The sequence below is a fragment of the Syngnathus acus genome, chromosome 1 (assembly GCF_901709675.1).
Source record: "Syngnathus acus chromosome 1, fSynAcu1.2, whole genome shotgun sequence".
In the NCBI taxonomy this organism is placed as follows: domain Eukaryota; kingdom Metazoa; phylum Chordata; class Actinopteri; order Syngnathiformes; family Syngnathidae; genus Syngnathus; species Syngnathus acus.
In genome coordinates, this window is record NC_051087.1 from 7,507,231 (window position 1) to 7,531,373 (window position 24,143).

Genomic DNA, 24,143 nt, shown 5'->3' on the forward strand with positions numbered 1-24,143 from the left:
TTCCTACACAACATGTTGTTAGATTGTTATTATATTTTAATATTATACATCACATTTATACACGCTGGACCATATTTTCGTGCCCGGCACAAGTCTTGCGCAAAGATCAGTCGAAATGGGTGTTTAGTTGTTTTAATTGGGTTTATTCATCAGTCATTTGTCAAGGCACAGGTGCAAATATTTCCCCGCAGAATCAATCATTATAATCAAAACGGGATAACATAGTTAATCCACCAATCTTCACAAAGCATCCCATCATTATAAGAGCAGCTTGCTTAATGCTCTTCAAAGTCTCCAACCTCCATCGATGATTTGCTCTGTGCCGGTCACATAGGCCGACTGTGGAGGAGCAAGCACGCACACATCATGGTGATAAAGTTTCTCAAACTGGCCCTGAACTGCATTTTTTTTTAATATTACAAAGCAGTGTCAAGTCACCTACCATGGCTGCAAACATCCATTTTAAACTCACCTCATCTGAGGCCAGGTAGACACACAGGTATGCCACCTCTTCGGCTGTGCACATCCTGCCTGTTTTCTGCCGTGCCATGAAATCCTTATAAGCCTATAAGGGGTTGACAGCATGTATCCACATCAGAATATTACCAAGACGACAAAAATAAATAAATATGACGAGAACCTTTTCTGGGTCAGGTTGAGCTTGGATCCGACCCCTCAGGGATGGAGTGTCAACAGTACCTGATGAAAAATTTAGCTCACAGAGCTTAAAAAAGCACATTTTCTTCCTGATTACTAATTCCATTTGCGTATGATATAGAACTGAACGATTCTGAGAAATTACGTCATTTTAATTAGACACGCTGTGAAAGCCTCATTCATGCAACAGACAAAAAGTACACCCAAAAACTTCACAGTTACACTCTGTATTACAGTACCTTTGCAATTTCCACTATTAATGCTATTACTATAGCCTAGGAACTGTCACAGGACACAGTGACATGTATTTTGTGTGATTTACTGAATGTTCTTGACTTACCAGGACAAACACAATTACAGCGAATGCCTTGCTCAATGAAATCGGCGGCTATGGATTTGGTCAGGCCAATCACGGCCGCCTTGGAGGTGCTATACACACATCGGTTGACCACACCTGTGTCAAGGAAACATATGTCACACGCTTGCTCGCGAGCCCGCAAAGCTGCTGTCGAGCATAAGAGGATTAACATGGTCATACAACAGTGCCTAATGTCCCTTTAAATAAGCATTTGAGACACAAGTGGATCTCAAAACTGCTTCACCTTTTATGCTTGATGCAACGGAAGCCATGTTTATGATGTTTCCAGACTTTTTCGCCAACATCTGCAATGATGAAATCAAACTTTATAATTAATGGAAATTAGAAATGGTTCGGTGTTGGTAGATTTGAATAGGAATCAAAAGTCCATTTCCAATTTCACTTTGCTCTATTAATACGGATTAGTGATTGAGCAAACACTGCCCATCATGACACAGGCTCAGAGTAAAGCTTATCTCAGCAGACAAAGGGGGGCTGCTAAGAGGGCAACTAAATAAATAAGCATATGTCAGTCAATTTACAGCTGCAATGCAACAGGATCAAGTGGATTAGGCATTTGGTGAAGAGGGCAAGGGTCACCTTTGGCAAGAAAGCTCTCGACATTAGGTACATGCTCCGGACGTTCACATCCATGGTAAAATCCCAGTCGGCCTCTTCACAGTCCAAGATGGAGCCATGGTGCACAAACCTAAATTGACAACACATACATTTAAAAAAAAAATAAAAATACTGTCTATATTCTAAGGATACGATTAAAAAAAAAAGCTGTAGCCATTAAAGACTCATAACATAAAATGCTATATAAAAAATATCCATCTGTCCAAATGATCTCCTTGCATCTTACTGTGCTTCTCACGTGACAGTATGACCTTTGCTAAGGAGATTTAGCAAAGGTTAAGGAAATGTTAAACCTTGAGGTGGGAGATGGATACATAAGTAGACCAGGATGTTGGCTGCACAAACAAAGCTACGGTTATTTAGTGTATATGAACTGACTCAAGATTGTCCTAAAGGTGTCAATTTGTATGTGCTGAGGATCATCGCCATTGGTCAAAATTGAAGAAGACTTAAAAAATCTTATGGCATAACTTGTTGATAGAATGACTTCACTCTTATATTGTTTATAAGCGCTACACTTAGACTTACATCATTTCACAAGTTGAGAAGGCAAGGGGAAAATATTAGAAACAAAACATCTCATGCTAATGTAGAGCAGTTTTACACAGCATACAACCTTGAACATAGATTTTCTGATAGTGTTCCTCATTCAAATATATTACTAAAGATGCTTTTTTTTTTCCTTTTGGGAAACTACAAAATAATGTTACTGTTGTTAGAAAAAAATATATTACCCTGCGACATTGAACAGGACATCGATGTGTTCATGTTCCTTGGCCAGGGCCTCCACTTGGTCTTTCTTAGTCACATCCACCACCTTGGTCTTAATTCCTGCTCAGGAAGAGAAAATGCAGAAAGATTAATCAGCTCATAAAAAGTTTTTACAACCCAATAATTGCAATAATGATGTATGAATGATGAACTATATATCCAAATCCTCAGTATGGATTACCACTATTGCTGAAATTGCAACACAGTACTTTATCAGCAGGTGGCGATATTAGCCAGTCTCTACCTTGAATCCCATCCAGTTCCTTGAGCTTCTCCTCATTTATATCAGTTGCTGTGACTTGAGCACCCTCCTTTGCAAAGGCCTGGCAATTTTAAAGAAATCCGTTACAATAGCTACATAAAGGAAAAATACTGAAAATCAAAATATTTCGAATTGCATGTTTTCACAAGAGACAGAAGAGCGTTGAAAATGTCTCAACCTCCCTTTCGGAACGATATCAAGGCAGAGTGATTATTGAAATTCTATGGCTGAGTTTCTAAATTCAGCGTGTCATTCACAGCAGCAGAGAGCCTTCTTGTATCAAAGCATCTTTCAAAGATGTAATATTCAACAGATCCCTAATATGACCAATCAACATTTAATCATTTCACACAAAATACTGACTACTAATACTAGTATCGCAATAGAATTGACCGATTTTGATAAGAACAATTTCAAACTTTCCTCATGTGATGTGAAGAGACTTCTTGCAACATCTACACGATCATAAGAGCACACATATTTAGTGCAAATGATACTTTCTTACAGCACTGCCATGTAATAAAACAGATGTCAGAAACAAAAATGGTTATTGTTATATCATAATAGCTTGATGTAATGTTGGGAAATATGTAAGCCACTTGCAGTTCAGTTATTTGTACAAACAAATCCACTGTTATTGCACAGACGTTTCATCATGCAAAATGGTTTACTTAATATGCCACATAATGGGACATTTATTTGTTGCTTGCACACAATTGCAATATGCGAGTCAAGTCAAGAAACAGTGTTGACTGGCATACAGCAGCCTATTCAATAAACATTCTACACTGATAATGTGGAACATATCAGTGGGAAATACTTAATAAATCTCATTACTATTGCAGCAGCACGTCCAATCCCCTGCGCAGCGGCTGACAACACAATCACTTTCCCATCCAAGCGGCCCATGGCGCACTGATTCCAGCTGCTATATGAAAACAAGAGCACAGAACAACTCACAATAAGTCTGTTTTTTTGTTTTTCTCCAAAAGGCACAAATGCAGACTGCTGAATTAATAAATAAAATGGAACCTGAAAATCCTTCTGAAGTGGCATAATGTAAGGCTCCTGCTGAATTTCTAACTTCAGCTAAGCGAAGATTTTCTTTTTTTGGGGGGGCTTTTCTGCGATGCAACAACAAAATGGTACCAGTCGAAGGGAAAATATATATATATAGTATCCATCATACACAAGGGAACTCAATGCAGTTATAATGACCATAAATAACAGAGGATGGAACTTATTGTGACGCAAGAGGACAATAGCACAGTATGTTCTGCTGTTGCAAACCAAATTGCCCCTCAGGGGGGTAATAAAGTTTCTGAAGTCTATGATAAGGGAAAAATGACAATAAGTCAAAAAAAAAAAAAATCAATGAGGCAACAGCAAATTCAGTTTTGTTTACGGTGTCATGGCAACACAATGCAGTTCAAATGCACTAAGGTTTGCTGGAGTTAATGTACTGTATTATAGTGTGTATAGTGTAGTCCAATTGAGTGAATCTGAGCAAACCATGCAGATTTCATTTTTGCTCCGTTTTTTAGTGTTCTCTCAGTATTAGGCGTTCAAATCCATATATGAATAAATGTACATGTGATTTGTTTGTCACCAAGACACAGTGAGTCAGAACTGCACGTTTAAAGTATGCAGTCAATTTATAGTGGTCAAACAAGGTATTCACTAGGTTGTGCACGTATGAATATAACACTACTTATATATAAAGTAATTTGCATTGAATGTGACATGAAAACTTGCGTCCGTTGACTCTACAGCCAACAAGACATTAAAGTGCAAAGTACGGACCGGATGACAGTCTGTGCTGCACGGCAATATACTTTCCTGCAAGCGCTAATATCAGTGTTATTTCCTCTTCACTGCAAAAAACTGTCAAATTAAACATACACACAACATTAAACAACTTGAATGATGTAACATGATCGCACTTTTTTAGAAAATGATTGGTCATGTGGCAGTTCGTAACTTAAAATGGGCACATTGAGAGCAACTTACTGCAAGGTTTACTAACATTTAAATCAAAGGTGGCCAGCTTGGACACCAACTTTAGAAGTTATGGGGGTGAAAACTAACCTTGTCTGGTCCAACGATTTTGCGGCCGCTCGGTAGACACGTGATCCAGTTATAGCTTGCTGCTATTGGCCATTAACCCGGAAGTACTCCCAGTACATGTACTTATACTGTCATCTAAAAAAAGAAAAGGATCGTTAAATCCACCTGTCTGTCTGTCTGTCTGTCTGTCTGTCTGTTTCTAGCTATCCATTTTCTGTAGTGTTTGTCATTATTACCGTATTGGCCTGAATATAAGACGACCCTAATTATAAGACGACCCCCTCTTTTTCAAGACTCAAGTTTGAAAAAATACATACGAACTGAAAATGGTGGCTATCAGTTTCATATTGTGTCTTTTAAGTCATATCTTTCTGAGCGGTGAATGTTTGCGAATGTAGCGAGTTTTGTCAGCGTTTATAAAAGGTTGCAAACATGTTTGCAAATGCTTTTACTTGTCAGTTTTTCTTGTCGCATTGTTTGCTAAAATTGGCAACCAAGCATTCGTAAAAGGTCTTAAGACATGGCTTTTTTATTTGCCAACGCTGGACCATATGATCAAATTCATAAAGTGCAGCTCAGGAGAGTTTGAATCATTTCTCAAGGGGAAAAAATCAACAACACTGCAAAAGCCATTGCTGATGATCACCATGCTCACCAATCACTTTAGAGTTAGGAGTGTCAAATCTGACCTGAACAGGTCAGTCCAATGTGTTATGCATGAGCTATTTGCCCATTTGTAGTGACCAGCCCAGCAGCTTGTATTCGATTGAGTGAGAGACGGAGTCAAGTCACCTCATGATTGTCACAATATCACAGATGAGTCTCTGAGGAGCCTTTGTGCTGCACCTCTCTCTGTGGGAAACACTACAATCAGCAAAGCACAATAGAGGTAACCCTGGACTAATAACATTTTGGCAGTGAACAATATCATACTTTGAAGTGTTTTATACTTCAATGGAAATCATTTGTCAGCTCTGTGTTTGGGTGTGATGGATCGGTCTCCCACCTGATTTATTTTCAGTTTACAATACAGTATGACATTTTCCTTTTTGAAAGCAAAACATTAGAGAAGCTCAAGAGCATACAAAATATGAATAATTAAGCTTTCTGAACACAGAAAATGTAGCCTGCAGGTTCACCAGGTTGTCAATTGCTTGTCACTTCCATCAGCAGACAGTGTACAGCTTACAGTGGCAGGTAAAGTTCCAATTGTGTTCTAAGGTCAGCTTGCCCTGGCTTAATGAACTTCCTCATTTAAGACGTTTATGTTTATATTGCATTAGGTTGAGTGCACTGTGTTGATACCTTTGGTTAGATGACTTTCCAAAAGGGAATGCTTTAATCTACTTCAAAGAGGTGCCCAAGTTAATGTATCAAGAAAAGGAGCAAGTGGTGGTAGCTGTCGACTGCTTGACATGCACTACATGGGTCTCACCACCAACCCTCCAGATTTTCAAACTGAATATGTAACAACTTTGCAAGTCAATAAATATTAACTTATTGTTTATTCTATCAAAAACGGTAATATCCATCCACTAATTATTTGAACCAAGAGGAAACTCAACAAAAAAAGGCACTGTATAAGGCATTGACAGAATTTCTTGCATATGGAGCAGTTTCCATGCAAGGCAGAAGACGTGATGCAATCGATTGCAATGCGTAATACAATTGTGGTCAGAACGGACAGTGGAAGAGAGACAGCCCCATGTCAGTCATGGAACAAATGGAAAATAAATAATAAATAAAACCAATGCTTCACCCTGTTAGGGAATGTTAGATTAATACTTTCATTTAACATGGCCTTGGAATGTTCCTCGTGATGTGATAGTGGTGTGTACGCACATCATATGTAACTTATTTTTTTGTCAAACATAATCATGTGTGAGAACTGTGCTGCCTTTCTGCTACATAGCTTTGTAATAAATTCACAAAAACATTTTGGGTGTCTTACACTTTATTTCTTTTTTTTTGCTATCTGAGTGCAATAATGGATGTACAAAGATGAAATGTAGAATGTTGAAAAAATATGTTATTGTCACATTTGGATGTAATGAACACAATAAAACGTATTCACACTGTCTGAATAACAACAGCAATAAAACACTGTTAAATGGTATTACTTATCATTATTATGATTTAGTCTTGAAATTAAAAACACATTTTAAAAAGCAATAGTGAAGGTTGAGCTTGTTGCAAATTTTTCAAATGGCATGTTTTTTTTTGCAGAATACACAATCGACAAAACAACCTCCAAGATAAGGATAAAGATTTACCACAGAAAATCACACAGTATACATTAACGTTCATACAAAACATAGCAAATGACACCATTTTGTAAAAAAACAAAACAAATATTTGACATACAGTAAATACACTAAACATTTTACTTCACATTCCGGTGCCTATACTTTCAAGAAGTCTCTAAACATTCAAAATTCTTTTTAAAGGGCTTGACAACAGTTAAAGTTTTTTTTTAAACTCCCGTTAAAGTATATATTAAATGGCTTGACCAAACCAAGAACAATAAATAACCTTTTATTTCTTGCATTACTGGTATTTTTTTTCTTCCCTTACTTTAACATGTATTTTAATTTATTTACAGCAAAAAAGCACAAAGAGGCTTTCTTTTGTGCAAACACTGAGCAAAATGTGTAACAGATTGCATGGCACAGTTTAATTCTTTAATTTGATGTAAACCCTCAAAATGAAAATGTTAGAATTGCATCACAGGATACACACAGCACAGTAGACTAATATTTGTGTCAAGTTCACATTGTACTGCACATTTTTTTAAATGAAAAAACACTGCAACTGAAAAACTCACTTGTTCTATTTCTTTTCTCCTTGTGAGTCAAGATTCAATTCTGCTGAGAAACACAAATAGTTCCACAGTCAAGATTCAATTCTGCTGAGAAACACAAATAGTTCCACACATTAAATGAAGTTCACAGTTAATAGGGCTGGAAAATAAACTTTGACATACTTACAGTATTTACAATCGCCATGGTATATTGTATAATTCAACCTGCTGCGAATACGCTGTCAGTCAAGCATGCGTAAAGTTTTAATTGTGTAAACTTAAGCAAATAATTCGAACCACAGGGCTGAGACGTTCTTCCAAAATAACAGCACAATTAACACTTTGATGTTAATTGAGACGTTTCCAAAACAACACAATAAAGACTTTGATGTTAATTAGCGCTCAAGGTTTTTGCCGAGCAAGAGTTCACTGTTGCAGGAGACACTCAATTTGATAAAAGCGAAACTTAATGCAGTAATTGTGCAGTGTTTGATCTAAGAATTGTGCACATCATTAAAATGTAAGATGAAACAATTTTGATTGTATTTATATTGTATCATGCAAATGTGTAAAAATTGCCACATGCCTCTTTCTTCATGTAACTGTTGATGCGTGACGGGAAAAATACTGTAATTTCTTGAGAATAACATACTAAAACTTTTACATGAAAAAAAAAAGAAGTTTACCACTACCTAGGGACCGTGGAAAAAAAGGTGTACTTTTCCTTCCACTAAATGGTGGCACCACGAAGGAACCTTCGAGCGTTGCAAGCCAACAGTGTTAGCAAGGTAAGTTAACTTCTCTTTATGCACACCAAAAACAGAAAACAAGAAATTCCAATCCAAATAAAATAATTTTTGGAGCATAAATACCATCAAATCAGGGGAGTGCAATTTTTGAAGGGCAATTTTGGGGGCTGTATAATACACTTGAATAAAAAAGAATATAAGTGCATTGTATTCTCAAGAAATTAAATTCACACTCAAGAAAATTGCTCAGCTTGAGGAGTCGGGATCCCACCATTTTGTGTTTTCACGCTTCCAGTGCTGGAAGTGGCAGGCGTGTGGCGAGACGTGACGTAGCTTCTCTTCCTGGAGGACAGGGACCACTTCCTTCCGGAGCCGCAGCCATCACCATCGGCATGGTCGTAAACCACAACCATGCTGGTGTCCATTCTGGAGAGCGTGTACATGCTGCTCTGCCGCATCGGGTGTTGCCGGGTCGAGCGAAGTTCCAACTCATCGCAGCTGGACACCTTGATGAAAGGGCACCAGCGAAAGGCCCGCTTGAAGCCAGCACGAAACCTGAAGTGGCATTGTAGAGCAGACAGAGCACAAGAACTGTCACAAGGAGGGAGATTGATCAGAGAGCATGGAGAAAATGACAGCGCCAAGATAAATCAAACTTCATGTGTGGCCGTTATATCCGAAAATGTATTCTGCGGTCAATGACTATTGAGCGGGGCTGTGGCAAGATTTAAACTGACATGCATTAGAGGCTTTGATTGTTTTATTGTGTCCCCTGAAAAGGTTTGTTTATGTATTGATTTTTTTAATGTAAACACTTAAACATCATTATTGCGGTGAGCGGAGTCAATACAAGACAAATCCAAGTAGGAACTTTAGGTCACATCCCATCGGTAGTCCATTAAGTTTCCAAGCAGTCAGTCTTAAGAGTTAATCAGGCGTGTTTCAGTTTTTTAGTTTTAATTGTGTCTAGGAGATATTAAGAAATTCAGGACACCTCCTAAATGGCCCTGTAATGCCACACAAAGTTATGTTTCATTGTATATTGTTTTGTAAAACATTGCACTTTTATTCATAGAGACATATTTTTTAAAGATTGGTAAATTCATTTGCTAAAACACATATCGTCGATATCTGTATGTAAAGTCATGTTAATTTATACATCAAGACAAACACACCATCACATCTGAGGTGCAAATTACAGTACAGTACAGTACTGTATATGCATATATTAGGTATATATCTATATTTTATATATATATAATATATTATATATTATTTTCAGACTACATCTGTCACCCTAATAAAACCTTGAGATTTAATGAGACACGTTTTATCCACTTTTGCAGTGACGTTTCATATCTCAGAATGAATTTCAAGGACCTTTGTGCAAAAAAAAAATAAAAAATCTGGCATGTTTATGATTCTTAAGTAAATATATTCCGACATGAATGACAGTATGTACAAAAGGAAAAAGATTAGTCATTGGCTTTGGCGGTAGTCTACGCTCTGCTGAGTGCCCTTCTATTTTCCAAGTCAATGCACCCAGACAATCGAAGCAGATATAATACACTTAGGACTAGATTAAAACCCACAACATATTTATAACATTTGCAGTATGTAACAGAATGCAGATGTTGTGGACAACAAGCTCACAGCTTGTACTTTGTCATGCATTTCAATATACAAGTCGGAGACAGTTTTATAAGCCTTAGAATCCCGCGACACAAATGTTATAAATCTCCCAAAAGAAGACGGAACTACATTTTTGGTGTGTGTACAAAACTCTTATATAGAAAACAAAACAAATCATAAATCCCTCTGTACATGAATGTTTTGAAAATGTAGCTTTGCACTTCAACTCACCTGCTGTTCAGGCAGCAGTATATAATGGGATTGTACATAGTGGAGCTCATGGCCAGCCACAGCACGGACAGATAAACTTGCTGGATGGACTTCCACTTGATCAAATGCTTGTTGAGACCCGTTACAATGAAATAGATATGATAAGGCAGCCAGCAGAGGGCAAAGGTCACCAAGACGATGATCATCATCTTCACCACCTGGTTTAAAAAAAAAAAAAAAGGTGGCAGATGAATGATATCCACAGGACAATTCACAGGTGTTGCAAGCACAGACAAATCCATCCTGTAGTGTGAAACTAAACTAGAATGTTTGTTTTTTTGGAAGGAGGGAGGAAGCTGGAGTAAAATGGAGGAATCCCATTGAATTGTAACTCTCACTTTGCTAAATAAAAACACGACTGTTTATATTCAACTCATTTTGTGTTTAGCATCACTACAACCTGCTGTTCTACAATCCATGCTGGATGCAGATCACCTCCCCTGATCTATGTATTAACAAGGCCATGTTTTCTGCTCCAACATTCAATCACGGGGCCAGTGTTCTGACACTTACTTTCAACAAGCCACTTTTGTGGATCGCAACTGGTAAAACAATCTTTGTGATTAACGTGGGCCTGCTCAGAAGCTAGCAACGGGAAACAAAACAGACACCACTGTGTCCCTCCTGAAATGTAAACTCGTGCAAAAACGTGTGCAGAAACTAACACACTCGCTGTTTTGACAAATGTTCATAGCATGAAATAAACTGTGAAGGATCAACAGCTCAAAAGAAGTCCGAAACTTTGTGAGAAAGATAGTGAAGACTTAAGAGTGCTACAAAGGATACATTTGTCAAACGCTATTGAAAACTATTTCTTCTTTTCATTCCAAAGTGATGATACTCAAGCAGATACTGCTGAAAAAAAATCGCCCCACTCATTGCAACCCAGATAACTTGCCTATTAATATTCTTCAAGTCATTTAATTCTCATGACATTGAATCGATCACAATGGGGCTGTTCTGGTTGTCTAAGAAGATGTTTCGCCTCTCATCTGGGCAGGCTTTAGCAGTTCATGGTTGACTGTGCACAATTAGTCTGGAAAGCTGTCATCTTGTATTAGCGCTATTAGATGGTGCTAAAGTTGCTCTCGTGTTTTTGAAACCTCTGTCACTACCTGAAATAGTAGGTAATGTTAATTTCAAGTCAATATATGCAGTTGAAATACAGCGTGTGAAACACTTGCAGTCATGAGCTAAGCTTCTTCAACTTTAATCATGTGCTTACTATTTTTCCCCCTTCAAGTTAGCACAGTAACTCCATATTTATGTTTTTCCCACTCGCTCAAAATGTCTGTATAGTTGGATACACACAATTGTGCCCAATTTGAGCATTTCCCCTTTCTTATAATAAAAGAAGGCCAAATTGTCTAGTACTATCTCTAAAGATTATCCTGACCAATGTCCTTGTTGCGTGGTGTCCGTCATAGTTTATTTATTGTTAAAATATCAACAAATTTCTATATGTGTACCCCACTTAATACATCACATGACCACAAGTCCCCATGTAATCTGTACTATGAGGTATGTCAAGGTTGGAAAATATATGGCCACATATTGACACATCCTAATCAAAGCTACCCTCATCCGTGCAGTGGAAATAGTCTCATTTATTCAACAATCTAATAATTAATTCAACCTGTCAGTCAGCACAGAACATTATGAAAGGAGGGGAAAAAAATAGTAATTGAAGGGGATTCATTTCATTTTATTCAGTCTTGTTATATTACAATTAGGTACAATTGAGCACCATCTATTATGGTTTATGGAAATTAATAATTACCACACAAAATGTAAAAATCTATCTTTAGGACAGCATTTTTCTCATTCCCATGCCAGCAAAAATGTGCTGTCTTATCTGTCTATAATATTAATCCGAATGGTGCACCACTTTGTGGGACATTAAAATAATCACATATTTGTTTTTTAATTTATTATATATTCAGGTCTTATACAACCCAGTGGTGACGCTACTATGATTGATGATGTAAGACCAATGATCACATGAAGGTGGAACTTCATTTTGTTTGTTTGTCAGTATATACGCCACTGACTTGTTTCGCCTTTAAAAAAGTAATGACAAAGCAAACAAACACACAAACAAACAAACAAACAAAAAAAGCCAACAAATTTCCTGAATTTGGTTTGTCTCAAACATTTTACATTTGGTCACCCTGCCATCAAGCGTGTCTTTTCACACACTGAAACAAGAATTTTGCACATGTACTTCCAAATGCCAATCACTTAAGAAGGGGTTTAATGGAAATGGGGCGGAAAAGCTTATTTCACAGAGCTTGCATTTGTTATTATCATTAAATAGTTTTTCTGAGAAGTCACACTTTTGCACAGAGCTGATAAGAACAACTGATCATTTACACACTGCACATATAAAATTAAGATCACGTGTATAATTTCTCTGGGTGCTATAAAGAAATGCCAGTAATACATAATATTGTGAACTTGATGGGTGTGCTTTATTTTATTTTGGACAGTGTCACTGATTGTCTTCAGTCTTTCGGTATGCTATTATTTTTTGTTGATTCCATAACTAACACAGTTAACGTTAAAAAACTGTCACGTGACTAAAAGCAATATTTTGGGGATGTTAATCAAAAGTACCAAATCAACAAATTCAGCATATGACGTCCAGAAAAATGCATCCGTCCATTGTCTAGAATGTTTGTCCGCTTTTGGGTTATAGAGCACATCGCACACAAAGCAAGGCAAGTTTATTCGTGTAGCAACCTTCATGCACAATACAACTCAAAGTGATACACTACAGAAAACGAAATAATTTGATTAAAATATTTAAAAGCAAGTTCAAAGTTACCATTTAGATTTCATGTAGAGGCACGTTAGAAAAAAAACATTTTTTAAATTGGGATTCAAGAGTGTCTACATTTGGTGAAAGTTTAATCTTCTTGGTAGTTTGACCCTGGTAAGGACTAGCTCACCTGAGGCCTTGGATCTGACAACCCTCAACATAATATACTCAAGTCTGTGATCCCATAGCACATAATGTGAAAGGTTGAATCAATACATTTTCAAGACTCTGTAAACAACCATTCACAGTCAAACCTTTCAACAACAAACATTGTAGCTTTGTTATTTGTCCTTCAAATGTACAATGCGTGATGTTATAACAAGGGGCAATCAGCATTGTACATTGTCGCTGAGATAAAAATGATCGCAGTAAAAATGACACACCATTCCAACAGACAATATCTTACGATGCCCTATATACTGTTGATTGCATCTACATTGAAATCAGAGGCGTAGCCAGGAATTTTTCCAGTAGGGGCGCACGCCCACAGGAAAAAAAATCGAACATCACCCACGCCGTTCGCTGATCGCTAAAACGTCCGGGAGGCAAACGGTGAATGGATAACATCGCGCACATAGAATAGCGCAAGCACACTCGCGCAAGACCGAAAGAAAAAAACGGCATGAAAATGAAGAATCGAAAAAGCTCGATTTATTTTATTTATTTATTTTTTTTCAACCGGGGCGCAGGGAGTCCTAACCGGGGCGCCGCCCCGGCTCGCCCCGGCTTGGCTACGCCTCTGATTGAAATGAGCTGAGGGGGAAGCATATTACAACTATACTGATTTGCTTTGCTTTGTTGAATAAAACTAATGAAACTCAAAGGCTAATGAGCTTTTTAATGCAGAAAAAGGATCCCGAGTTACAATGTAATTGACCAAAACAGTCTCGGGGCTTTCTCCAGCGCTAGATTTATGTTTGTTCATTATACCAATAAATGACCTCCCATTAATTTGCTCACAGTCAAAATGAGTCTCGCCATCTACAGTCTATTTGCGGTGCGATACAGCAAGGAGAGACCGTTATAATGATGCCTAAGTAGGCGGAGACAAACAGGGATAGTAGGATTAAAAGAGAATTTTAAAAAAAGTTGTTTTTATAGTACTTTGGGTTGAGGCATCTTGGTTTCTTGTCCTTTATCAGATCACCTACACAATTACAATCATAATTCATACTAGGTGAGGATTTTAATCCACTGAATCAGTGTCTTAGTTGTAGTGGCTGGACTATATTGTCTTTATTTTACATCATCTATAACATTTTAAAGTGTTGTACCGGCTCAATATGCAGATTTGAGTGGGGCGTAATGGTTGTATAAACTGCAGGTCAGGGTTATTCCTACATTTGTTTTTTCCCCTTCAAGATTGAACAGGGCCTAGTTGACATTGTTGATCTTCTACTTCATTCCAATTGTATCTATTTATAGTCTAGACAGCCTTTGAACAAATTTACCTCAAGTCCAGAGCATCCTTGTTAGTGCTTTACTGCTTGTAATTCTCAAGTGATTGTTCCTCCAGAGCTCTTCTGTTTGGTAACCAACAGAGGCTGGACAAGACAGTTGAGGTCGAATTTGACATGGTCCTGGTTCCTGCTGGGACTAAATACTGCTGTTTATTTTATTTATTTTTTTAAGAATACTGTTTATGACCAGGGTTAGAGAGCTATCGCATGCAAGACCACTGGTTGATTTGATGTCAATTCCAAATCAGTTTATGTCTTACTGAGACTGAGCAGAACAGAATGTGGTTGTAATTCACCCAGAGCTCATATGCATGAAAGACGAGTGAAACCATTCCCGTCCAATGCTCAAATTGAAATTTTACAATGACACTTCAGAAAAAATATTCCATTTGCAAAGGTTTAGCAAAGAATTTTCTTTTTCTGTATGATGCCACCACAGCAGAGTAAATGTTAATGGAAAATGAAAATGATTGCCATGATAGAATAAAAAACATGGTGTGTGTAATTGACACAAAATCCTTGATGCATGTTCATCAACAACAACACACACAAAAATCTAGAAAGAACTTATGCTGTGGAACACAAAAGGCTCTATGTTCAAAGCACATCTGCGCCATGGGGCAAATTCTAGCAGATCCAGATGTTTGCATCAGCTCAAGGTAAGCCTTTTCAGCTTACTGGTCTCCGCAAATTACCAACATTGAGTCTAACCTGACCAGGTCCAATTTATGTGGGATTTCCACCTATTTTGTCCATATTTCTAATGGCATATTTATCATGAATTTGGTTGAAAAGTCTGTGGTCCAATGTGCCTCCCCAGTAGCACTGATGTAAAAAAATGGTGGCTCACTTCAGCATTTAAATTGCCCATTCCGGGTTTAAGGCAAAAGAATCACAACAGCGACCGGTGAGACAAACAATCAAGTGGAGCACCGACTGACCCTTGCACAAAACGATTGCCCCACTCCCATAAACCAAGTGCAGCATGCCCAAAAATGCTCAGGGGGTGTAGAGCATTGTCGCCACCGTCCAACACACCGACAACTCACAATCAAACTCTACCCAAGGAAATTGACCAAGTTGTCCTCTTACGCGCATACTCAAACATCCCAAGGGCAAGGATCCGTGCTGTGTTGCCAAGAACAAGCAGTCCTTGTCTGACAGAGCTATGGCAGACTTATAACATCATTAGTGCTGAACTCTGGGTTGACATTTGAAATACCAACCCCTGGGCATAGGCTGAAAATAGAGTACCTGTTGTGTTAGGTCGATCTGTCAGTAAAGATGATGAGAAATCACAATAAGCAATGAATCCATGACCTGCCGCCTCACTGACCTGCTCAAGAAGTGTGTGATTAACGCAAAATGCGGGAACTCTATTTTTATAGACGTCACTGAAACATTCTGCCACAATACGTTCCTCCATCTACTTCATCTATAAGTGACCTTTGCTTCCGTAATCATCTTGTCAACTGTAGTGAGTGGCTTACAGATGTGATTGCCTTGGGTAAAATGATTAGGTCTCTGCACAATATAGCACAAATCCGTGGAATAGGTTCCTGCCAGGTTGTGCGAGAATGGACAAATTTGTAAAGTGTGATTACTGACAATGTGCAATGACTGCGAGAAATGTAATGAAGTAAATTTAACATGGGGAATGTTGAAAGTGTCAGTGGGCAACACAAATCACTTCTTTTACCTTATTTATAGGATGACTGAACTTCAAAATCAAAAAAGTGTGGAAGAAGCAATACTAATGATATAGTGGGAAAAAATTGGCGTGGGATCTTAAGTTGACTTAGATTTCAAGTAAGATGAATGAATGACTACAAGTAAGTTTACGTTTGGATTTAGATAGCCTTACTGAATGACTACAAGTTGGTTTACAGTACTTAGGTTTCAATTCAGATTAGTGAATGACTGCAAGTATGTTTACTCTAATATTTTAACCGAGATTAAATCAAATGGGTTTTCATTTGAACAGTGATTTTAGGGCAGACATTATTGGCATCAGAACACATCCGACATGGGGTGGGGAAATTCGGTCACTGACCTGAAAATAATGTGTCAATCAACCTGGATCAGAAAAAACTTTACGATTATTTCTAATTTTGACAGTGAACAACACAATGTATTTTCTATAATTGATAAAAACTACCTTTAAGGACTCAGGTTTTATCCAACCACTTCTGGTATTTTACAATCAGTGCTCTTTGTCTTATTGTCTTGGAGCATCTTTTAACCTGTCTTCCCTTCTTTTGTGCTCATGTTGCACACTGTAGTTTTTCTGTGTCATGAATGTCATGTTGGCAAAATAGCTTTTTTTTGTGACCTGCAAGCTGCAGTCAGAGTTGGTTACAAAGCAAAGTGAGCAGCCCTGGGCAAGACTCAAGCATAACAAAAGCAGCTGACCTAAAGCAAATATATACCTGACTTTTGGCCAAAACAAAGCACGACACACACCACAAAACGCGCTGCTCAACATCAAGTTGAAAATGCCCACTCAGTGACCTGCACTGAAATCTCGAGTACTGTTCTTGAAAACCAACATTGCAGCTGAACTATTGGTTTGCTATTCCCACTAAATAATACATGAATTTCTTCACTGTTTCATTGCAGAAACGATTTGTGCTATATGTGATTAATCCTATCAAATCTCTTTTGACAGACTGTCTAAGAGGATTATGGGCTACATGTTACACAATCTAACACTGCACAGGTTTCCCAGGTTTTGCTTGACACACGTATGTATGTACGTCTGTCTGTCTGTCCCTACGTATGCACATATGCATGTATAAGGCAAGCAAAAAACATTTGAAAATTTGTGAGAAAATGAAAATCAGTAACTTTAAGAGGAATACAAGTGAATCGAGTCCCATGCCATCCATCTATTTCCAACACCGCTTATCTAATTCAGGGTCAGTGGGGAATCCCGTGTGACTTTGGGCGAAAAGCAGAACTGGTCACCAGCCAGTCACAGGTCCCATTTAGAGATAAACAACCATTCGCACCCACATCTACATTGCCACTGAGTGGGAAACAATCCCACACTGCTCACACACAAAGCAAGTGAGTTTATCCCTACACCATCAGCGACCCTACATTACAATGCAATATTATCGATTTTTGAGAGTCAGGTTGTCTAAACAATCCATGCATCCTTCAATGTTCTATCGTCTACCCTATCCAGGGTCATGGGTGAGCTGGAGACTGGCTACGACACCAGCCAAACTCACATTTACAACTAGCCATCAGGTTTAAAAGCGACAAAATGAATCCTATAGTGAGTCTTCATGTTCTTTCTGTAGGTTTTATGAGGGTAGTTCAGCTTCCTCCCATTTTCCAGAAACCTGCAAGTCAGGTTAATTGAAAACTCTGTCTTGTCTACAGGTTAGGATTTGAACGTGAATGATTGTTCATTCATTGATAGAAGTGCCGTCGTAATTACCCCAACCGCTAAAAAAGTCACGCTTGAAAATTGAAGGTGGAGCCCAGGAGAAAGACAATTAGTGGCCACTTTGAAGATAGAAAGTTCCATAATACCTTTTGTGTTAAAATGTCATTGCTGCCTTAATATTTTAATTAAGTTTTCTCTTTGCTTCAACACCAGGTTGTCAATCAAGAGATTTAAAATCAGTTATCTAAATACACATTGACGTGGCCCAAAGCTGTTAATTACATCTAGTCGGAGTCTTCCCTCATGAGAAGATCAATATTTTACAAATTAACAAATTAAATCAACAACAGAGGATTAAATTGATACTCCGGGGGGGTATGATCCAAATCATGTGAATTGTCCCTGATTGCTACAGGTTTATCCCAAATCTGAGTGGGAACAAAATGTAACAAATGGCAAACGTGCAAATGACCTTTTATGTAGAAAAACCTGCAGATGGCAGGATACAATTTTAAAAACGACTTTCTAGCGCAATGAACTTCGTGACATTTTGATGTTTTGACATTTAAGTTCTGATCCAGTTGACTGATTAAGAGGTTGCTATTAGGAGTCGGACAGACTGGTAGGCTTTACTTCTCCACAGTGGCTCTTAAGAGTGTGTTATCGACTATTCTCTAATCACACATTTTTGGCTTGAGGAGGACGGAGAGCTGCTTGCTGCGAGCAAGTTTGTGTGCACTGAATAAAATAAGTCCACTAACTTAATTGATTTAAATTGTCTTCTTTTTTGAATGCACGGCTTTGGGAAGTGTTGAAGACGCAGTTAAGGGCAACAAATCCAAGATGGTGAGGAATTTTAAACACGCAAGTTGAAGTTGAAGGATTATTCCACTGCACACAAAGATGTCTGTAATTACCTGCAAACACAGCAAATGCCCATCATGCAGGTTTTCCTATTTTGTTAAACTGTGCAAATGTTACGTTCTGATTAAATTGTGTGTATGAGCTGTCTATTATTGGCGAATACATTATTCTAAATCAGTCCCTCTTTCAGGTTTTTTTTTTCGTTTTGGGAGGTGAAATATCGTACTGAACTGAAAAAAAATGAGCAATAGCATCATCAGAGGCTTTCATCACATTAGTGTCGACTTAAAAAAAACAACTTGTTGCTTTATAGTTGAATGCTACGGAGATTGGAAGGAAGGAAGGAAGCGCAACGTGTTCCAATTTTGCATTTATGCCAATTGCTTTTTCTGCCTTCACAAGCTTGAGCATCTCAGATAATAAGAAACTAATTGTAAAGATTAAATCATCACTCATTTCCAGATGTTGTCATGGTGTAAATCGGAATATATGAATAATAATACGTACTGTGCATTTCCCTTCAAGCATGCCTACCTTTCTTTTAGCTCGCAGTTGTCCATGGTAGTTGTCGGATGAATCTCCGGGAATCTCCCCTCCCCACAGAGTGACTCCCACAATAGAGTAGGTAATGCCCATTACCACCAAAGGCAACACATAGACCAGCAGAGTCACTATGATGTGGTACCTTCAGCGACATTTTTAAGAAAAAAAACAGTATATTAACTTCTGACATTAACATCTGCATTTCGATGTGTTAATAGTTAGTGGAAGAAGAAAAGACATCTTATGTCTTTAAAAAACGGATTGACTTTTGAAATGAATGTTTTCATTTTAATGTCTCTGAATAAAAGACTGCTCACATGACAGGGTCGTTTTCCATGCGAGGCCACGCGACATAGCACAAGGTCCTATGAGGCAGAACTCGAATTTTGGAGAAGTAGCAGAGGGGAAAGGCCAGAACTACGGCAAGACTCCAGATGCAGGCGATGACTCCAGTGGTGACCTTGGCTGACAGGCGAGGCTTCAGTGGGTGGATAATGGCCATGTACCTATGGGGTCAAGGGTCACAAGATTTATTAACTCTTAGGCTAATTAATGCAGATCGTTTTCTTACAAAACTGTTTTTGTACATACACGTCCTATAGAAAACCATGCAGATGGGAAGTTTTGCATTCCGGTCATCGATTTACGAGAGGTCAATGAAGTGTAACCTCAGGTAGGGCGGGATGCCATCAGTCAGTTTCACTTCATCTGAAGGTGTTTGATCGGCTTGATGCCAGGGCCTCCAATCCAAATCAAACTTTTCAAACCAAACCAGTCCAAGCATGCCTTCACGGGCCTTGCTATGTAGCCACAGGGTCACGCAAAATGTAATGAATGTTCCCAATGACACCGAGGTCCCGGGGTCCCGCAGTCGCTCACTTGAACTCAATGGAGGAATTGAAAGCTCATTTCACACTCACTGACGGTGTGAGTCTGAGTCTGAGTGTATGTCTGCTCTTATATGTGCCTTTTCATTGCCTGGCAACTAGTCCCAAAATTAGTCCCAAAGTCATCAGAGGTCCAGTTCACCGTGACCTTGAACAAGATAGGAAATTGAGTTCAGAAAATAGATGGACTAACGGATGGACGGACAGATGCTCATTGAGAATAACATAAAAACACAAAAAGATTTAAATATACTCACAAGATCTTCTGAAGCGGTGGAATATGGTAATACCAAAATACATCCCAGAGGCGGATTACTGACCTCTGTCATCTTGAAATCTCACCCTGACATCTTGACATGCTCGAAGCGACACAGGGTGCTTTTGTGAAACCATCCCGTTGGAAAGCTTGTCACCACATCGTGACGGTAACAATTCATAAGCACTTTATCATCGCCTGGTGTTTAACTAGCAGCACTTAACGTTGCCAGGAAAAAGTATCTGCGTGCATGCTAAATGGCAAGCTGTCAGTCCCATGACTGGAGAGGGAAGATGATCGCCTGGCAGTCAACCTTGTTTTACAACATCACGGATATTTTTTCATACATAAGGTCAAGGATATACTAGACACCATTATCAACAGCTATCTTTATCCCTTTCACTCTTGGTTTCTTTTGATTAAAAATAAATTTGATTACATTCAGTTTTAAAAATGTGCTTTTGAAAACATTGAGGATGCCGTTTCTCAATGCGTTTTAGTCACTCTGCTATTTTCTGTGAAATTTCACCGGAACGAACACAAGCTGTTTCTATTGACTAAATTTACCTTATCAAATATTGTTGGGAGTTCTTTCGTCTGAAAAACACTTTCCAACCACAAAGAAGTGAAAGGCAGGACAAATTTATATGGGGTGATGAACTGTGGCCTTGTGCCATTTGAAGGGAACACGGAACGAGGTTGAAAAATAAGCATAACCCGAGGTTACATCCGCATCACACAGGTCACGCCGGTGTTCTTTTTCTTTCTTTTTTTATTTTATTGATGGAATCAGAAGGACACTAAGACCATATATATGGAAGTTACAGAAACCTTAAGTGAGCTTGCCTGTTGGAAACAGATTGTTCCCTCTATGTGAGAGGGCAATGCCTCACGCCATATCCCAAAAGTGACACACACATACACAAAGATGATGACGATACTGCCATAACAAACGGCGCTCCTGTGATGAGCGTAAACCCGATCTGATAATGATCACCACATTACCTGAAGTCACATGGGCAGGAGACAGACAGATAATAATTCATGAATTGCTTGATTGATTCTTAAGTATTATGTTCATTGTGTGTGACTGATGGCAAAAGGAATTATACTTCTGGCCAACAACTACAGCTAAGGTGTTGTTGATTCAGTCTAATCTTCTATGTGAGCTAAAAAAATAACATCTTCTTTGTGAGCTGAAAAAATAACATCAGCTACAGGAAGTTGAACGACAATTAGTGGACCTTCATCAGGGCAACTACTGTGCGCAATGTCATGAAACAGAATATTTTATTAGTCCCCAAAATAATTGACCACTGTATTTCGTATTTCCATCCATCCATCCATCCATCCATCCATCCATCCATCCATCATTGGCACAGTTTATCCTCACCTCAATCTGATTTGTCCTGGAGAGGTGAGATTTGCCTTGAACTGTTGGCCACCCAATCACAGGGCACATACAGACAAACCACAATTTACACCTACAGATAATTTAGATTAACCTGTCGTGCCCGATTTTGGAAAGTGGTAGCAAAACGGAATACTCGTGTTAATCATGGAAACTGAGTGAAATGCCGATTTCTACATACACAGTCAGTGCCAACTTTGAATTGTGCCAGCAAAATGTAAAAATACGTGTGATGGACGGCTTCTTGTAGTGAATGAGGAGGCGGTCAGTCAAACTGCCTGCCCTTCGTAAATATAGACGATCTAGCACTGTGGGCTAACAGGCTGCAGTAGGCAAGAGCAACCCCACCCCATCAGTCAGTGGACTGCACACATGTAAGCATGAGAACAAATTGTGCAACACATGGAGCAGATGCCCTCATGCAATTTGATTTCTTCTTTTAAGCTCAAGATTCCATTATATGCCTCTCCTGATGAAAAGCGGCACAGCCCAGAGAAAGAATGAGCAAAGATATAGAGAATTCATGCTGAGATTGAATTTGGAACAATATGCCCCCTCTCCCCTCTTTTGAGAGACACATTTTGGAGCTTTTAGTGTTCATATGCGGTTGGAGAACAGAATTCCTTCACTGTGGCATGGATGCGGAAATCCCTGACAGTACGCTGTCATAAAATTGGGTAAACATGCACAACTTAATGAGTATAGGAGGGCTCCAAACTCAATTCTACCATTAAACGCAATTGAGAGACGTTGCAGTTATACTGGTTGTGGAACTGCAAAGTATATTATAGCCTCCAAGGAAAGTTTTTTTTTTTTTTAATACTGAATATCTAATATGAAACTGAGAAATGTTGGGAAGAGCTCTCAGCATGATGAAGGGCTTTAAAAACAACCCTCCATCCATCCCAATTCGGATATTTTGCAATCATTCATCCGCCAAAAAGGGTCAATTGGTGATGTGTAACGAATCAGGAACCCACCTATCAACGGCGATTGCAGTCATCGAGTAAATGCTGGCGAACACCGACGTTACAGGGAAGAAGTTGTGGAATTTGCAGTAAGCCTCCCCAAAGTACCACTCCCCGTGGGTCGCGTAGACGAAGTTGATCAAAGTATTGAAGGCAGCCATGGAGGCGTCGGAGAAGGCCAAGTTGAGCAGAAAGTAGTTGGTCACTGTTCTCATGCGCTTGTGCGCCAAAATGATCCAAATGACGATGAGATTGCCAAACACAGCCACGGCCAGCACCGAGCTGTAGGCGACGGACCAGAGGGCGACGCGCCATGGAGGCTGCACAAACTGGTTTGTGTAGTTTGAGGTTAGGTTCGATCCATTATGTGAAGCTGCCATTCTTGTCCCCCTTTTTCGAAGAAGAAAAAAGAAAGAAAAAAAAGCGGATGATGGAGCTACCAAGACAGACGCACAACGAAAGACTTAGGTGCCACAGTGCGCAACCGGACCACATCCATAATAAAACATTGTCCTCCCATCTGAATGCTGTCTGCCGGTTAATTTCTTGTCAAAACGTGGTCGGTCCGGATGTGTAAGTGTGCGTAAATGCCTGTTGAATGAGGCTGTGAGAGCAGCGCGGTGGCATACGCTTGACGCGCCGTGCGCACTCGCTGACGCACGAATAAAGCGGGCACACAAGCTGGAGGAGATTGATCGACGCTTAAGGTCGCTGTTTGAAACTTTATGAATAACAGATGCAAGACGGGCTTGTGTCACCGTTATTATGTTTTCATCCCACCTAATCTCCTGCGGGAGCAGAGATGTGCAGGAAATTGAAATATTCCGGCTGTATGTGTGTGCGTGTGTATATAGCTTCATCAGATACATCATATGGATCGGTAAGAAACTTGCCCATTCCTTTTTAGAAGGCTGGTCATGTCCACATAAACCCTATTTTATTTATTTATTTTTTTATACATAAACGACCCCACCCACCAGCACCACCAACAAATCACCGTTCTCATGCACCCGTTATAATTAATGAGAAGCGTGGGGAAATCATTTTCCAAAGTTGCCATGTGAGAAACCGTAACTTTTTTGATGGCCATAGTAGAATATGCTCATTCCAATTGGCTATTTGCCAAAGTGTCATTTATTGTTTTTAAGCATTATTCTGTACCTTGTGTTCATGGGACTTGGCCAAATTAACCATTACAGACGCAAGTAAGTGTTCCTTCAGCAGCAATTTAGAGAAGCGCTTTGAGATATAATGAAGGAGTAAATCTGTGTTTTTCCTACAAAGTCTACATGTATCAATTTGTTAATAAACAATCCTGGTTACATTGTGTG

The 24,143-nt window shown here is 39.0% G+C and overlaps 2 protein-coding genes across 2 annotated transcripts; both read right to left on the reverse strand.

The window, feature by feature from the left end:
• Window positions 1-122: 122 nt before the first annotated feature.
• Window positions 123-4,906, reverse strand: bdh2 (3-hydroxybutyrate dehydrogenase, type 2). Its single transcript, XM_037252894.1, has 10 exons — window positions 4,776-4,906; window positions 3,525-3,615; window positions 2,670-2,748; window positions 2,389-2,485; window positions 1,616-1,724; window positions 1,260-1,320; window positions 998-1,111; window positions 641-699; window positions 473-565; window positions 123-339 (listed from the first exon to the last, which is right to left on the reverse strand). Exons 2-10 carry the CDS (start codon window positions 3,594-3,596, stop codon window positions 286-288), a joined length of 738 nt encoding a protein of 245 aa, XP_037108789.1. The 5' UTR covers window positions 3,597-3,615; window positions 4,776-4,906; the 3' UTR covers window positions 123-285.
• A 3,329-nt stretch (window positions 4,907-8,235) lies between these two features.
• Window positions 8,236-23,455, reverse strand: tacr3a (tachykinin receptor 3a). Its single transcript, XM_037252879.1, has 5 exons — window positions 22,825-23,455; window positions 19,608-19,796; window positions 19,282-19,432; window positions 10,167-10,363; window positions 8,236-8,858 (listed from the first exon to the last, which is right to left on the reverse strand). The coding sequence occupies exons 1-5, from the start codon at window positions 23,190-23,192 to the stop codon at window positions 8,537-8,539; spliced, it is 1,227 nt and encodes a 408-aa protein (XP_037108774.1). The 5' UTR covers window positions 23,193-23,455; the 3' UTR covers window positions 8,236-8,536.
• Window positions 23,456-24,143: the final 688 nt, after the last annotated feature.

Bases quoted from the DNA above. Each gene is read 5' to 3' on its own strand.
- bdh2 (XM_037252894.1), bottom strand. From the start codon at position 3,596: ATGGGCCGCTTGGATGGGAAAGTGATTGTGTTGTCAGCCGCTGCGCAG. The intron at 700-997 runs GTAAGTCAAGAA...ATTTTTCATCAG, and splicing joins CTGTAATTGTGTTTGTCCTG to GTACTGTTGACACTCCATCC. The intron at 340-472 runs GTGAGTTTAAAA...GCTCCTCCACAG, and splicing joins TCTACCTGGCCTCAGATGAG to TCGGCCTATGTGACCGGCAC.
- tacr3a (XM_037252879.1), bottom strand. From the start codon at position 23,192: ATGGCAGCTTCACATAATGGATCGAACCTAACCTCAAACTACACAAAC. The intron at 19,797-22,824 runs GTGGGTTCCTGA...TTGACCCCATAG, and splicing joins ACTGCAATCGCCGTTGATAG to GTACATGGCCATTATCCACC. The intron at 8,859-10,166 runs GTGAGTTGAAGT...ATGCCACTTCAG, and splicing joins TACTGCTGCCTGAACAGCAG to GTTTCGTGCTGGCTTCAAGC.